Source organism: Octopus sinensis, linkage group LG3 (genome assembly GCF_006345805.1).
Source record: "Octopus sinensis linkage group LG3, ASM634580v1, whole genome shotgun sequence".
Taxonomy (NCBI): domain Eukaryota; kingdom Metazoa; phylum Mollusca; class Cephalopoda; order Octopoda; family Octopodidae; genus Octopus; species Octopus sinensis.
This window is the reverse complement of record NC_042999.1, coordinates 140,704,837-140,723,393: the sequence shown is the minus strand read 5'-3', so window position 1 is coordinate 140,723,393 and position 18,557 is coordinate 140,704,837. Positions and strand designations below refer to the sequence as shown.

Sequence of the window (18,557 nt, the reverse complement as noted above, 5' to 3'; positions counted from 1 at the left end):
AATGAAAAGTTGCCAATCCAAAATTGTGGTTACAAGATATTTTTGTAGGAAATGGTTTATTGTAGTAAACTATAAAATTGCTGAGTTTCATTCAATGATAGTGCTGAATTCAATTCATCCTGTGGTCATAGTTAGATGAGGTCTACTGCTCACACATTGATGGATACCACTAATTCTATAAAGAAGTCAGATAAGTGACTTACCCTTTGACAACAGATATGGCAATGAATATCTCAAACTAAAGATAGACTAACTGCCATCACTTGAAATAAGGGTTTGATTCTTTTAAATGGGTTTTGTTATTCATATATCATAAATATAGAGCATTCTTGTGTAGGTTCTAATAAAACATTCTCATATTGAATTCAAAGGATGGTGATCACTTTTAAACAAGGAACTAAGAAATAGTTATTGAACAAGTTAAGTTTTCAAGTTAATATTTTTTGTGATGAAGATATTACTCACAGAACAATATAGCAAACATCACCAAGACATTTCAGAACCCTCTTTAATGCACAAGTATTCCTTGCATTAGCATATTAGACTACTGCTGTATGTATGTATGGGATAGTATACCTGTTACACACACAGAAATTGTACACTGTGTTAAAAAAAGTAGGCACAGCTTTGCTACAACTGCTCAGCACCAATGCACTGCATCCTCTCTTCTACAGCCACTACAATCTGTTTTCCTCTGAAGTTGCCAACTTGCTACTTTCTCCTCCCAAATGCATTTGGTTCATCTGTCCTTCCTCTGATCATTGTTCTTAAGGAGAAAAATACCTAGATACCATACTAATAATTTTTATAATCCTTCCTCCTCAGAATTTCGATAATTTTCCTCCTGCCCCCTCTCTTCCCTATACATTTCTTCACAAAATATCTACCTTCAAAAGTTCAAGATGAACATCAGCCACATTATTCTCATAGACTAGTCTTGGGGTGCTCACAAAAGTTATAAACACTCATCTTTTTACTTAGACTAAACAATAAACAAAGTAACTTAAAATTTCACCAACAATTAGTGATAAACAATAGGTTTGTCTTGCTTTTGAAGCCTAATACATAGGATCAACTATTTTAAATAAGCACCAATAATGAACTAGTATAAAGTCAGTCTACTCTGTCCAACCCTAAATTTAAAAAAAGGGAATTTGAGGAGGAAATTGTTGACAGATTTTAGATCCTATCAACAATGACTTTGCCTGTCATTCTTTTGAAATGGATAATACAAGTACCAGTCATGTACTGTAGAAAATTCAATTACCTGTTTATTCTCCCCTGTACAAACATATTGGTTATACATGATTTAAGTAGCTAATCCTTTCCAGACCACAGCAATACATAGGGTTAGTGCTCCACTCTGGATTCCTCAGCATTTGGCAAATGAGAGATAAATGTTTCCCTGGTTTTGATGCTCAAATATTGCAGATAGCTTTTCTCAAAAGTTGAATTGTAAACTAGTGAACCCCAGTGCTTCTGCTGGGGATTAACTTGGGCTAAACAGTAACACAATAATTAAGAACTAGGTTATACTCAACCATTCTGAGCCTATAAACTCAGTTATTCATATTATTTTTATGCAATTACTCTTTGGATCATTATATTATCCAGAAAATAGCAAATGATAATTCCAACAAAGAAGCAAAGTTTAATAAAAAATATATTCACAAAAGTAGTAATTTAAAGACATAAACATTGTCTCAAATTCATAGCTTTAAAATCTAGAAAACCTGAAACATTTATACAGCTTCTTTGCAGATAAACTGGAGATTATGTAATTTGCTATCAGCTTTTATTGAGTGTTGGAGTTTTCAGTCAGTTATTCTTAACTAATTAAGATTAGTATATACTGATTAACCAATATTGATTTTGTTGTGCAATTTGGCTGATAACCCATGAAAACATAGTGTCTGTGAGAGAGAAAAGTGAGGAAAGAAAATTGGTGTTAAACGACGAATAATAAACAGTAGAAAAGTATAAGGGCCACAATGACTGTATGTGTTTGTATTTGTATGTATGTGTATGCAAATAAATGTATTTTGTGTGCATATATATGTATGAAATTTAGGTTAGTTAAAAAATGTTTATCATGTATTTTAACTTCTGAAGGCAAATTCACTGCATTTACCATAGAGAAAAATTCTCTCTCATTGTAAAAATAACAGACACCCAGACACATTTCTGGCACATTTTGGTATGAGTCATTGAAGAGAGATAACTCAGCCAGATTCTAAAACCATAGCTTTATCTGAAAACAGTCAATATCAGTGACTGATTTGCTTTCACAGACTGTCTGGATAGAATAAGTACAATGATATCAGTGGTAAGCAGTGATGAAGAATAAACAAACTTTAAGTTAGTTAAAATATGTTTGTGACATATTTCAGCTTCTAAAGGCAAATTCACTGAAGTTGCCATGTATGATACCACTTCCTTGCTAATATGGCATCTGTGAAAGGTTTTCAACTAGTTCTGTAGGTGCATTTTTGTGTATTCAAATGAGCCTCTTCAGGCCCCCAGTTTTGGAGAGAGTATGTTTTTATATGAGTCTTGATTTTGTCTCCACTGTGTGACCATTCATGACTAATTAATCCAGCTTTTAGTAAGAATTGGCAGTTACTGAGAATACATATCAATCCTCTCTGAAAACACTAAGCAGTTGTTCTTGCTTTTCAATAGCTCGTTTTATTTTTGCATGTTGAATTCCATTCTGTTCAAATGTTTCACAACCTTTCTTGATTGTACCATGGCATATATCACTTCTAGAGTTTATGCTATAGGCACTTATTAGTGTTAGTTTTCTATAAAGTAATTGCTTGGAAATCCTTGTGTCATCCATTCTAATTAAATGACCCATCTAGTGCATTTGATTCAAAATTATTTTTTTTTACAATGCTGGACATAAGTAGCATTTGTGAGAACAATGATGTCAGCTTGCTTACCAACCACATGGTTCTGCGTTCAGTCCCACTGCATGACACCTTGGACAAGTGTCTTCAACTATAGCCTCAGGCCGACCAAAGCCTTGTGAGTAGATGTGGTAGATGGAAACTGAAAGTAGCCTCCTCATATATGTGCATGTGTGTATATGTTTGTCCCCCCACCATTGCTTGACAACTTATGTTGGTGTGTTTACCTCCCCATAACTTAGCAGTTTGGCAAAACAGACCAATAGAATAAGTACTAGGCTTACAAAGAATAAGTCCTGGGGTCGATTTGTTCGACTAAAGGTGGTGCTTCAGTATGGCCACAGTCAAATGATTGAAACAACTGAATCATCATCATCATTTAATGTCCGCTTTCCATACTAGCATGGGTTGGACGATTTGACTGAGGATTGGCAAACCAGATGGCTGCACCAGGCTCCAATCTGATCTGGCAGATTTTCTACAGCTGGATGCCCTTCCTAACGCCAACCACTCTGAGAATGTAGTGGGTGCTTTTATGTGCCACCGACACAACAGCCAGTCAGGCGGTAATGGCAACGGCCACGCTCAAATGGTGCACAGGAGCCAGTCCAGCAGCACTGGCATGACCTCACTCGAATGTTTTTTCACATACCAACCGGTATTTTTACATGCCATCAGCACAGAAGCCAGTCAGCTGCTCTGGCAATGATCATGCTCAGATGGTGCTCTTAGCACTCCTCTGGTATAGGTGCCAATCATCGAATTTGATTCAATTTCGATTTCACTTGCCTCAACAGGTCTTCGCAAGCAGAGTTTAGTGTCCAATGAAGGAAAGTAGGAAAGACTAAAAGAATCAAATGTTCTGCCAATTTATCCTTAGTATGTGCCTTAAACAGTTTAAGTGGAATATTGATTTCAAATTTTTGCACAAGGCCAGCAATTTCAGGGGGTGTTCAATTGGTACTTATTCTATTGACCCTGAAAAGATCAAAGGCAAAGTTGATCTCAGTGGAATTTGAATGCAGAAGGTGAAGATGGACAAAATGTTGCTAAGCAATTTCCCAGTGTGTAACTGAGTAGTGCTAAGTTGGTGGAAGAGGTAAGGAGTAGATGTATTTGTGGTGAAAGTAGTACTAGTAAGGATGTTAAATGTAGTTTAGTGAGATTTGATGATGGTGATGGAATGCTGACTGCATGATGGTTATAGTGGTCTTGGTCATGTTTGTGTTAGTAGATGGAAGAGCAGTGAATAAGATGGTATTGGACAGGATAATAGTGTTATTATCAGATATACTAGTGGTACTTAAAGATATTAGTGATATTGATAATGCCAGCAACATTAATGGTGTTGTTCCCCATCTACTCTGAGTCACTCCTGAGCATGCCGAAATGTAATGAAAATCATTTCAGCTGTTACCATCCTGTCTCCCCTCCCCCCTTTTTTTTTTTAGTTTACATCATCCAGTGTGTCATTCCGTTTTTAAGGTGTTATTTGATGTGATTTGATGAAGAATTATCTACTCTTTCTAGGTGTTCAAATAACTACATAAAGGCTACCTCATTACATTACAATGTTAATGATTATAGTGGTAGCAATGACCAGGAGGATGAGGAGGCTTAATCTGGCATGTCAACCTTCCTGTCAGGCATGCTCATTTGGAACAATACTCATTGCTAAATCCTCCTAGCTGCTAACCTTTTACAAAATAGAGATATCTATATCAGAGTAAGACTCACACATATGATGGAAAGTGTGACCACTATTCATACACACAAATGAATAAGATATTGCTCTTATTCACAAGCCTTCACTCACCATATCTCTTTTACCACTACTCAGCACATCTGATTTTTTTTTTTTATTAATGTTGTCCACCATCTAAACTCATAATCAAATGAAGCAGCCTGTACATAGTTTTCCATCTGCTAAAAATAGCTTAATCTTTTTAAAATTACACTCAATCAACCCCAAAATGGAGGGACTGCTTTGATAATGCCGTCTTATGTAGATGATGATTAAAAGCAAAATGGATTGGTTGTGTCCGGAATGCCTTTGATTATATCTTCTTTTCCCTCTGTGGAGACATGTGGCTTAATGGTTAGTGGTTTTCCTCCCCATTCTGACTCACTGTATCTTATTTGCTTTACTTTTGCCTAATCCTTCTGTAAGTCTCTAGGGTTTCTTGAACAACCACCACCAATCCTACCAGTGCTGTGATTTCCACGATCAGACTGCAGCTGTTCATAAAATCAAAATGAATATTAACTGCTTATACTTCTCCTTTCTTCATGTACACATAGAGCTTTGGCTTTTGTGTCCCTTCTTTGGAAAATTAAAATAAATTTTAAAAATCTATCGAATTGTACAATTTTACAAAATGCAAATGTACATCCTCCTTACCCTTCCTCCCTCCCACTATCATGTGTGTGTGTGTGTGTATACCTACCTGTACACACACATTGTCTGAAACTAAACACTACTAAATCAGAAATAGTAGTTTTCCTCCTTAAACCTTGTGAGTTCATTATTAAAATCAACCATCTTGTAAGCACAAGTCTCTTTATCATAAAAGCAAAGTTATTTCTTCTGTTATAATTACATTCATGTTTATGTTGCTTTAAAGGAATATTAAACCAGCACCCAGTTCTTGAATGAGACTTTATTTTATTGTGCCTGGATGGACAAAAAATAGAACTGACTTGGCAGGCTTTGAACCCAGAACATAACGGGTCATAACTAAATATCATTGGCATTTTGTCAAGTTCTTAGTCAAACCAATGCTTGGTACTGGACAAATGTATGGATCAATTAAACAGTCATTCTTATTCTTCTCTGTATTAGAAATATCAGGAAATTCTGAGCCATTCATCAAACCAAATTTGTCAACTCCATTACAGTTCCAAAATACTGACTACTATAATACCCTTTTTGTCTTTGTATCCTTCATAGCAGCACTGAAAGATAGAAAATCTTCATAACTATTATGTTCTTGCTATTGCACAAAAGATAAAAGTGCACCCTGTACAATTGTTTCTAATAGAGCAATGACTATAATTGAATATGATTGTACTGATTTATAAGAGTATTAATATTTCATTAGGTTTTTCTTATTTGGCTGACCACTTCCAATCCACACTCAAAAACTACTCCAACATAGCCTATTAGCAACAGTCATGGGAAAATATATATATAGAACATATTTTAGTACCAAAATATGGATTGCACTGCCATTAGTTATTCAGAGATCTTTGACCATCTTTGACTTGAAAAACAGCCTTAAATCTTTATTGAATTAGATTATGTTCTGAAATATGTGCAAGAGGGCAGTAATCTGATACCACAGATTGGTATAGAGTGCAGTCACTGCTTACTATAGAGGTTTCATCTGCATCCTCATCACTGTTGCTGCACTTATACATACACACATTTATGCTGATACTATAACAGACCTGCCTAGCATATCAACTACTCACTAACAAATGCAGACATATACGCTCTTGCTTTTGCTCACACTCTTCCTTTTTTGCCCTCTCATTCTGACACACAAGCACATTCACACATTATAGTGCCACTACATCCCATGGTTGAATAGTAAGTGGTCAGAAAGGACATTAAATTGTAAAGGTAGTCTTGCATACACACACACACACACACACATACACACACACTCTCACTCACTCCACTCATTCACTCATATGAACATATGTATGCACACACACACAGATACTTATATATGAGTATGTATTTGTGAGGGTCTGTTTGTTGTCTCCAAATTAGAAAGTTGGACATTATTTACATTATTTACATTTGTAGAAGTGATGCCATATTGTTTTTGGTGAGAAACTCAGTGAGAAGAGCTTGGTGACAGGGTGCATTGTCGTGGTGAAGAACCTAATTCTTTGTGCTCCACAGATCCAGTCACTTTCACCATATATGTCCTCCCTCAAATGCTTCAAAACATCACAGCAGAATTCTTGATTGATGGTCTAACCCTGGGGGACGAATTCTCAATGCACAAATACCACGGATGTTGAAAAAAATTATGAGCATGCTCTTGATAGAGCTGTGGTTCTGTCATGCTTTCTTCAGTTGTGGAGATGAAGGGCTCTTCCATTGTGACAACTGCTGCTTCATCACAGAGTTGTACCCATAAACCTAGCTCTCATCACCAGTGATGATCCTTGACATGAAGGATGGGTCATCAGTGGCACACTGATGGAAATCTTGACAGACTTCAACACAATGTTCTTTCTGCTCAGTAATCAGCAGGCAAAGGACAAACTTGGCAGAGACATGCTACATGTTCAATTCAGACATTAGGATTCCCTGCACGGATCCATACCGAAGACCAACAACATCGAAAATGCCATTGATTGTCCTTGAACTCTCAAGCACAAGTTGATAAATGTTTTTCCATATTTCCAGGGGTGTCGCTTGTGATAGGTCATCCAGATTACTCATCATCTTCAAGGGATGTTCTTCCATTTTTGAAGAACCCATGTCACTTGAAACATTGTGTATAACCCATTGCCTTGTCACTGTAAGCTTGCTGAAGCATGCTAAATGTCTCTATAGTTGACTTCCCAAGTTTAATACAAAATTTCTTGTCTCTTTGCTCCAACTTCCTATCCATGACAAAATCCCAGATTACAGTATACACATGATAACAAAAATACAAATTTCACAACTTGTGAGGTAAACACAGTGATGTCACTCAGCACACTGCTAGCTCCCCTGCACCTACAACCATGTACTGCCATCTGTTGGTACGCTACTGAACTAGTCCAGGAACTTTTTGATTCCATCTCGTATGTATATACATATATATATATATATATATATATATATATATATCTCACATATATACATGTGTGTGTGTGCATTTATGTCTTCCTGATGTCCTAATGTTGTTTGCATACATCATAAAAACAGTTACATTGTCAGTATGTGTTATTGTTGCTTACATCTGCTGTAAAAACATTTCTATCTATTGAGCTGTTTGTTATTCAAAGAGCTTGAAAGAATAGTACCTTACTTGGAAATAGTACCTTACTAGGAAGGCATATGGCCACAGAAAGACTGCCTCAGTAAGTTCTTCACTCCTAACCCTTCCCCCTCTCCCTTCATCATCACCCCTCCCTCATAACTCCACTCCATGCAATCCAACCCAACCTTCCCTATCCATCCCATCCTACCCCACCCCATCCCTTACATCCACTCCCCCATACCCCACCTCTACCTCCACCCTCAGCCTAATCCACACCCACCCTTACTTTCCCCACTCTCGCCTCCCCCACCACACCATTACACCACACACTACCATACCACACAACACCACATAATATCACCCCACCACACACACTAGCACTGACTACTTCCCAGCACACATGCACATGTCAAGGTCACCAACCCTCTTCCACATGCACATACATGCTCTCTTATACACACGGATGCACACCTTCATTTTGGGATCACCACTACTTTATTATCTCCCCTTCTTCCTAGCCCTCCTGTGTGACCCATCTGTCCGGCATTCGCCATGATAGATCGCTAGCCACGACACATTCTTTATTTTCTCTCCCTCTTTCTTTCTGTGTTCCTTTCTGTGGAAAAGCGTTAAAGACTTTTTTCATTTCCCGCGCGTTAAACTAATACATCTGTTTGTTGTCTACACCACCTGCCTTCGTCTTTTGTTTTTTGTTTTTTTTTTGTGAATTCTCTCTCTATATATATATATATATATAATATAGGTACAAGAGTGGCTGTGTGGAAAGTAGCTTACTTACCAACCACATGGTTCAGGGTTCCATCCCACTGCGTGGCACCTTGGGCAAGCGACTTCTACTATAGCCTCAGGCCTTATGAAGCCTCGTGAGTGGATTTGGCAGGCGGAAGCTGAAAGAAGCCCGTTGTATGTGTATGTGTATATATATATATATATATATATATATATATATATATATATATATATATATATATATATATATATATATGTGTGTGTGTGTGTATGTGTGTATATATATTTGTGTGTCTGTGTTTGTCCCTCACTATCACTTGGCAAGCGATTCTGGTGTGTAACTTAGCGGTTTGGCAAAAGAGATCGATAAAATAAGTACTAGGCTTAGAAAGAATGAGTCCTGGGGTCAATTTGTTTGGCCAAAGGCAATGCTCCAGCATGGCTGCATTGAAATGACTGAAACAAATAAAAGAGTAAAAGGGAAAAAGAGTATATATATATATATATGTATATATGTGTATGTATGTATGTATATGTATATGTGTATGTATGTATGTATATGTATATATGTATGTATACACACACATTAAGATATATGTGTACATTTCTCATTTCTGCTGTCTTTCAAACATTTCAGTGTCCAAATATTTATAATATTGGCTCTTGCTAATCAATATTGCACACATGTATTCACAAAGTAAATATGCTATTGTACAGAAGACTAAATAATGCTTGCACTAATACTACACTTCTAGTTGTGCTTTCCATGTCCCTTGTTACATTTACATGTGCATTCAGTTGACAATATTTTTGATAACGGAGTGAGATATGAAGATTCTCAGTGCATGATTTGGAATAGCTTTATACATATGTATATACATACATATGTATGTATGTACATATGTACAGACATATATCATCATCATCATCATCATCATTTAAAATCTGTTGTCCATGCTAGCATGGGTTGGGCAGTATGACCAGAGCTGGCAAGCTGGTGGGGCTGCAAAAATACCAGTCTAATTTCACGTGGTTTCTACAGCTGGATGTCCTTCTTAATGCCAACCACTCCAAGAGTGTAGTGGGTGCTTTTTACGTAACACCACACAAGTACTTTTATGTGGCACTGCACAGGTGTTTTTATGTGGTACCATATGGACGCTTTTACATGATGTCGTACAGGCACTTTTACATGTCACCACACAGGCATTTTTATATGGAACCACTGTGGGTGCTCTACACAACCAAAAGGATCGGTCTTAACACTTTTGCTACTGGGTATGGGCCTTCTTGAGTACAGCCAAGCACCAGTTGTCTCAGTTCTTTGTCATCTCACCTGAGAAGTTCAGCTTTCTGAGGTTGTTCTTCAGTACTTTGTTCCATATCTTCCTGGCTCTACTACTTCCGCATGCTCCATCCACTTTGAGAGATCGGTATTTCTTTATGGAGCTATCAGCATCCATTCACAGCACATGACCAAGCCAGTGCAGTCTCCTGTCTTGCACACAACGACAAATTCCTCTTACACCTAACTTCTCTCTCAGAAGACTGGCTCTCTGTTGAACATGTACACTTACATTACATATGTATATATATCTAACCATACAACCACAGAAAAGTTGACATTAAAATCACGATGATGATTATAACATATATATATCTATATATATTTGTCCTTTCAATGGTTTTAGTTATTAGACTACAGTTATGTAGGCATACAGTATACTTCCTTAAGGGGGAAAGAGAGTAGTGGCTGAAGGCATGGAAACAAGGTAATTGGTAGAAATACTGTGGGTCTGGATGATGAGTAATAGGAATTTTTGTGAGTGGTGGGAAGACCATTAACACATTAACCATCACATGTACTACCAGTGGTTCATCACAAACTTCACACAACAGGCCATGGAGTTTGTAGTTACCTTTAATCTTCTGCATAATATTTGCCTTTGTTACTGAGTAAAATTTTATCTTTATGGAAATGTTTTTTAAAAAATTTATCTTACAATAGTTTCAATTTCATTTTGATAATTTCACATTTATTTACGTTGTTTATTCAAATATTTATATGAGTTTGTTTTGTTTTTTTAACTTTAGAAAAGCAGCAGAAATATATGAATTAGATTACAATAGAGTAAAAATTCTGCACTAAAATATTTTTTTACTAATTCAACTATCATATAATGAAAACCTGTCAGCTGCATCATGCTTGTTGCATTCTATGTGTATATAGCTGGCTACTACTAAGTACACTGACATGCCAGCTAAAAAGTGTCAAGCTCAATAATGTTCTATTAGTGAAATAGAAGTGTTGTAGCTAACATTTCAGGAATCGTAATGAATACAAGAAGCATGTAATATTCTGTATTGTTCAAATATTTTAGAAAAATGTGTAGAAACTCCTGGGTATTCTTACACCTACTATTTATTCAAGTCAACAATGTTCAGATACATGTATATCTGCATGTGTGTGCATGCATGCATATGCACATATAATATGATGACAAAATTGAATGACATGGGTATTATTACATTGAAAGCACTTCAAATGGTCTTTGAGAACAATTATTAATTTAGTATGTATCTAGCTTAATTGGGAGAAGTAGATGATTGTAAAAAAAAATTTGAAATTGATATAATTAAACTGATTACAGAAAAATGAAAAATTTTAGAATTTCACTTTGTCTTCTATTCAACTGTTGTTAACAGTATATTCAACTTGGAGACATATCTTTTTCTTCTTCATCATTGTCTTCATAATCATTGTCATCATCATCATCACATAAATGATTAACTGTTAATTTTTACTTAGTTTTTACTGATTATGATTCTGATATAGTCAGAATAGTAATGTTAGATTGGCTGTAAATGTCATTAATAATTATAGTTGTTTCTAATTTAAGCATAAGGCTAGCAGTTCTTAGGGAAAGGGCTTAGCCAATATGACTGGTACTTTATTTTATCCAGCTTGTAAGGAGGGAAAGCAATATTGGCTTTGGAAGGATTTGGTTTCTGAATGTAAATAGCCAAAACATATACCAAATGGCATTTTCGCTGATGCTGAAATGTTTCTGTCAATCTTTTATTAGAAGCATTAAATGTTAAAAAATGCATTTTGCAGCAATTCATATATATATATATATATATATATATATATATATATATATATGTATATATATACAGGGGTTGGACAAAATAATAGAAACACCTTAAAATTTCAAATAAATTTATTTTGCTGTGAGGTAGGACCACCTTTGTCATTAATTACAGCTTCAATTCTATGAGGTATGGACTCATACAAAGTCTAAATTGTTTCCAAAGGAATTTTTGTCCATTCTTCAGCTAAAACAGTCTCCAGTTCTTGTATTAATGATGGTGGAGGATATCAACTCTTTACTTGTTTTTCTAAACTGCACCATAAATATTCAATAATATTGAGAACTGGGGATTGTGGTGGCTAGATAAAATGTTCAACTTCACTAGAATGTTCCATGTGCCATTCAGTAACAACTTTAGCTGTGTGAATTGGTGCTTTATCATCTTGAAAGATTGCATTTCCCTCCAGAAACAGTTCCGCAACCATAGGATGAATTTGATCAGATAAAATGCTTAAATAGTCTTGAATATTAATTCTGCCATGAAGGGAAACCATTGGACTGGCAGATTTCCAAGATATAGCCTCCCAGACCATCACAGATCCTCCTCCATGTTTAACAGATGGAAGAAGGCAGTCTGTGTCAAATGCTTCTTTTGGCTGTCTCCACACATGCTTGGCCAGTGGTCAGAAATAAGGTAAAGGATGACTCACCTGAGAAAATAGCATTCTTCCACTGCTCTAGGGACCAATTCTGTAGGTTTTTACTCCACTCTAAATGCTTTGCAATGTTTGTTTTTGAAAGTAGTGGTTTTCTGATTGCAGCCCTCCCATGAAATCTGGCTTTGTGCAGCTCCTGGCAAACAGTTTTTGTGGAAACTGAGTTCTCGAGGTGATCATTAAGCACTGTAGTAATTTTGGGGGCTCTAGAGAATCACCTACCCCTATACACTGGACAGCTTTTGTCTAACAAGCAACTCTTGCAATATCATCATCTGAGAAATACCTTCATGCATCACGCATCTCACAAGTCCCTCTACCTCCAAAACTACCACTGGTCCTTTTGGTCTCTTGTCAAAAGGGTCTCTATCAACTTATCAAAATCATCCTTCCTTCCACTTATCAAGCATTACAGTTCTATAAGCACAACTACCTCAGAGAAAGCTTACACATTTCTGCCTGCTTTTCTTTTAATTCCAATATGCATGCACTAGGGAAACTTCCCCTAATAACCCTGGTAATATTCCTCCCATTACCAACAATGTACCCCAGTTCTAAGAGGGCATTATGTGATTTGAGAGAAATGTGGTTATTATTTCAAGCAAAGTGAGCAGCTTTCTAGAAGCTCTTGTATTGGCTTGTCTGGTGTCAGTTATACTAAGCAGAAATTGTGAAATAATAGCCTACTTAAATGGAATGGCTCATCACTCCAAGAAAGCAGTGGTAAAATGTAGGTATTTTGTTTGCTTTCAGTGAAAAATTCAACTTTGAATATAGCCAGAAAAAGAAGGTGGGGTGCTTCTGATAAAGAAAATTCTATCAATTGACCCAATCCTTTGACAGAAAACAGTTTGACCAAGGAAGTTCACTGTTGTTAGCTCATCTATTTTGATTGTGAAGGTTTATAACCTGCTCGTTGAAATAATGGTAATAATATCAGAAAACTTTTTCCTTTCAATCTGAAATCAATAGCTGCAAAACTTTGCTTAAGGGATTTTTGAGCAGTTTTGTAAACAGTAATGTTGTAGCAGTAATACTAGCAGTGTTGTGTTACAAAATGTACTCTTACATTTCAAGAAAAATAGTCACCATGAAAGTAATTAATTTTACTGGCATGCAACTAAGATGAGAAATAAGACAGTTGCTTACTGCCAAGGAATATTAGATTTTTAAAAATTTAATTATATATATTTTTCATTTGTACTTTTTATTCATTTAATTTAATCTGCCATTGCCTAAAGATATTTTTAATTTTTTTTTTTTCAGTCAGATCGCATTTTAAGTCAATCCAAAAAAGAAAGATTGTCTCATTAAAACTAATATATAACCATAATTTATGCAAGCACAAATGTGTCTTGTTGAATGTCCATTTTTAAAAAATTCTTTAGTGATACCCAACCTTTCATTATACTAAAGGTTCATTATTAACAACAATTTCAACATTATGCTTTTTTTTTTAGATATTTCTTTTGTTTTCTTTACTTATATCTTACTAATGAATAATAGGGTGAGAGTAACCAGCACAAACTACCCGTTGAAATCCACCAAAGTATTTAGTTTATTCTTTCAGTCTCATCAGTTCAAATCTGTTAAATTTCATACAATTTTTTGTTTCTTTGCATCTTGCTTCTTTGTAATATTTTTATTAGTGTATTTGTAAATAAAGAAATCGTTATGAATTATTTTGGTTTAAAATTAAAAACAGAATGATATTTTTGTCATTTTAGCAGTTTTGGTTCTTTCTGTGCAAAACATTTATGAGCCATATTTTGCATAAACATAGCATTAATATCATTGTATGGTTTTCATAGTAATATACATATAATGGATGGAACTATAATTTGGTTTCAATTTTTCATGTTATCATTCCTGTTTTCTGTGTCTATATTTTCTTCTTCATATACATGTATGCACCTGTACATTTTCAAGTAGTAGTTAAAAGATAGAGTACTTAATGCTGCTTATGGGGTATATATGTATGTATGTATATATATATATATACTAGCATATCCGTGTCGGCAAAAATGCTGAGTTTTATTAATGATAGAAAATAACACCTCAATACAGTGGGGAAAACCATTAATAAATGTCAGCAATCTAGTAAATTTATGTAAATACACAGAATTGAAACACTTGAAGAATCAGATACAATTGTAACGTCTTGGTTGAAAATATCACTCATATAATGTATGCTTGTGTGTGTGTGTGTGTGTACAAACCCACACACATATGTGTGTGTATGTATATATATATATATATATATATATATATATATATACGTATAAATAAATATATACATGCACATACACACACACATGCACTCACACACACGTGCACATACACACACACACACATGTATGTACAGGGTGCAGTGAATAAACTGTCATCTAAATTATGCAAAAATAAAAATAACAGTGACATCTCATTTTAACAGATTTTTTACCAAACTTACATAAAAATATCTTGAAATACTAATGAGTAAATTTATTCAATAAAATTGCCATTGGCTTCAACCACGGTCTCCAGTCAACTTCGGAATCTGCTGAAACTCTTCTGGACAATCTCCTTGTTAAAAAGTTTTGTTGGTTCTTCGCTCATCTGTACGCCATACATAATATTCAAGGGAGTTGCAGACTGAGGGGCTAAGTGGCCAGATATTAGGAGTGATTTTGCCAGACATAGGGTCTTCCAGCAGCTACCCTCTTGACCCAGGCCAGCACTACCTCCTCCTGGTACTTGATATAGGCCTCCATGTTGAGTGTGGGGCAGTGTGGGAAGATGAATGGAGGTATAACATCGCCATCACATGATGTTGACTGGATTTTTGATTTTTATCACTCTCAGTACATGTCCTCAGATTGACACCCAACCACTGAAATCTTTGTATTTTATCTTCTGGCATGAATGACAAACAGTAGAGCATGTCATTTCCAAATTTCTGTCAGCATGTCATTTCCAAATTTCTGTAGAGCATGTCATTTCCAAATTTCTGACCCTACCATACTGTATAGTCAGCAAAGTCAAAGACAATGCACATGTGCGAAATTAACAATATATAATGTCGACAATTTACCCATCGCGCCCTGTATATATGCCACCATTATTAGATTTCACCCATGTTGGGATACTGCCTTGAAGAATGCTATTTATACTGAAGTAAATTCCCACTTTCTCCATTTTAGGAATATTTTCAAGGATACATATCTACAAATGTCTCTGTTCCTATTTACTAGTGCACTACTGGTAGAACTTGGGATCTTAGTCAACCCTGTGTACTTGTAATAAATTTGATGCTACTAGAATATTCAATCTTTTCATCAATAGATGTTTTTATAAATTTGTAATTTAGCAACTCTAACTATAGCAAATATGTAATTATTATTACTAAAGTTGAATGCTTTTCCATTACTTTTATATAGAGATAAAAAGAAAGAACCACCTGAAGACAATAAGATAATGCATCAATCAAAGCATATTGTAGAAAACATGAATATAAAACATGAAGTTAACAGTCTGAAAATCCTAAACTACAAAATCTCATTCCAAAAGTATTGAAATTTAGAGGAAATAATTTTTTTTTATAGTTATATATGTTAGCTTTATGCCAATTATGTCAAACTTAAATGGTTGTTACAAAGGAAGTCTCTAACTTTTTTATAAATTTCCTAATGACTAAATTTTGCCATTTCATTGCAGAATTAAATTATTTTACATCATGTTATTGTATATTTCATAAACAGAAGTAAATCAGTATAATTCTTGAATTTTTTTAACAGCTAAGCCATGTGTTTTATTTTATTTTATTCTTTATTTTTCAGGAAAATGTAGAATATGTATTCCTTGTGATCTTCACACTAGAATGTGCCATGAAGATCATAGCCTATGGATTTGTGTTACATCCAGGAGCATATTTACGCAACGGATGGAACATTCTAGATTTTATAATTGTAGTTATTGGGTAAGTCATTTTTACTTTTTATTGCTTTACTTTTCAATAGAACACAAAGGGAGGTTTGGATTCCTATCCTGGTGTGGTACCTGCCTGTTACTATTTACCTTGAATTTCTTTATTGAATGTAGTAAGGTGCACAGTTATAATGTGGTTGTGTAACCTAACACCCTCAGATTAAAAAGATCAAAGCGATGTCACAAATCATTGGTAAAGCTGAGGCTTTGAATGTAAATGATAAAGTAAAACTGAAAGTTTATAGACTGATTGTTACTGCAAAAGAAGAGAGAATATTTTGTGTATAAAGATTCATCTGAAATTATCTGAATACTCATAGCAAAACTGCAAGAATTTTATTAAATGATGTTTATTTTTATAGCTGATAAATTTTAGCACATCTTTAGAAAATGCTGACTAGACCCAATGATAACATTATTAATGAATCAATGACAAAACTGGAAATTAAGAACTGTGGTTATTCATATGGAATGTGAAAAAAGATAAGACTTGTAGAGATGAAATATTAAATGGCTAGAGTACTGGATTATTTGTATTCAGTCTTGAGAGACCATTTTCTGTTGTGGGCAGCCATTCAACACTTTCATTTATTTTCAGTTAGTTAGGTCAGTGTTTTTTAACCTACATGTTGTAACACCCTAAGATGTTTCTTATGGGGCTGAGTGTGGGAGCTATGAAGATTGAAAAAGAATGGACAGATTGCCTTTTTTTTAAACAAACTAGATGGTTTTAAATATTCAAAAATAAAAGAGATGTATGTTAATGCAAGTGTTATTTTGTCATTAACAGAGAGGTAGAGAAGGGCAATAAATTTCACTGATGTTGGTGGAGTCTGGATTTGTTAGTTTGAGAATTAACTCTAGAGCAGTGGTTTTCAACCAGGATCCACATGACCTTTGAAGGTCCATATTGGATTTTTGTGGATGCACACATGCAAAATAGTAAATTGGAGATACACAGTAGTATATTATGGGTCCATGAACAAGTTTTGATTTAGATGTATTTATTGCAAGAAACAGCTAAATTTCTTTCTCCTAGCTCAACCTACATAAGTGATTGTGTGAAAAACCAAATAGGAATTTTGAAAGAAATTTCTATAAAACTTAATTTTAAACATTGAATGGCATTGGAGGTCTACTAGAATAGAAAAGTAATCAAAGAGACCCATAGATAAAAAAAAAAATGGTTGAGAACCTCTGCTCTAGAGTATTGTAGGTAGTTGTGGGAATATTGCAGAATTTTAAATAATACAATTTGTATTATTATTCAGAATTCATACAAATGTACTTAAAGTATAAAGAAATTGGGTGACACGGTCAAAGAAACATTAAGATAGACTGAGGAGGACTAGAATGGCTGAGTAAGCAATATATTGGTCTATCAGCTTGTGAACCTTTGGTTTAAAATTCTATGGGTGGTATTTTGTTGTTTTTGATCTGTACACTTAATTTTACATACATCAATTCTCATTACTATCAAGAATCTATACCAGTTTTTCTTGGATAGTTAACGATGATAGATTGACATCATATGAAGGTTTCTCATATCCTTAATGCTATAAAGTCAAAGCTTAGTACTGGCCTTTAAGTAATCTTGTTGCTATTGGAAGTATTTTATATTTTGTCTGAGTCAGGCTGAGGCAAGCAGTGTTATATGAGCACTTTAACTTTATTGTTGCTGTACTTCAATAATATTTTTTTTAATGTCTCAAAAAATGGTTTTGTTAGAAATATTGTTGCTGTTTTGGTACTATTTACAATCTATCATTAATAAGTTGATGTCTAAGGAAAGTTTTACTAAGTATCAGATAAATCTCACATCAATCAATCATTTTTCTCTATCAATATCATCTTCAAAAGAGTAAAATCAATGTGCTTCCATAACAAATTGATTAAATTCTTTTCTCCCACTTCAGTTTTCATTATAATTTGTTGTTGCTGTTATTATTAACATTATTATTATTATATTATTATTATTATTACTACTACTACTACTACTTATTATTATAAATAGTATGCTTATTATTAGTAGTAGTTGTAGGAGGAGGAGAAGCTGCCGCCGCCGCTTGATTTCTATGTTTCATTTATGATTATGTGACTTTGCTTTCAGCTCTTGAATTTTCTGTATGT

The 18,557-nt window shown here is 34.7% G+C and overlaps 1 protein-coding gene across 5 annotated transcripts in view; it reads left to right on the top strand.

Moving 5' to 3' along the window:
- The window catches only part of LOC115209959 (muscle calcium channel subunit alpha-1-like), a 460,467-nt gene that overhangs the window by 181,592 nt on the left and 260,318 nt on the right, over positions 1-18,557 (top strand). For all 5 annotated transcript variants that reach the window (XM_029778602.2, XM_036501424.1, XM_036501423.1 and 2 more), the window contains exon 4: positions 16,280-16,419. In XM_029778602.2, coding sequence (XP_029634462.1) covers positions 16,280-16,419 — 140 coding nt within the window. The remainder of the gene's footprint in view (positions 1-16,279; positions 16,420-18,557) is intronic.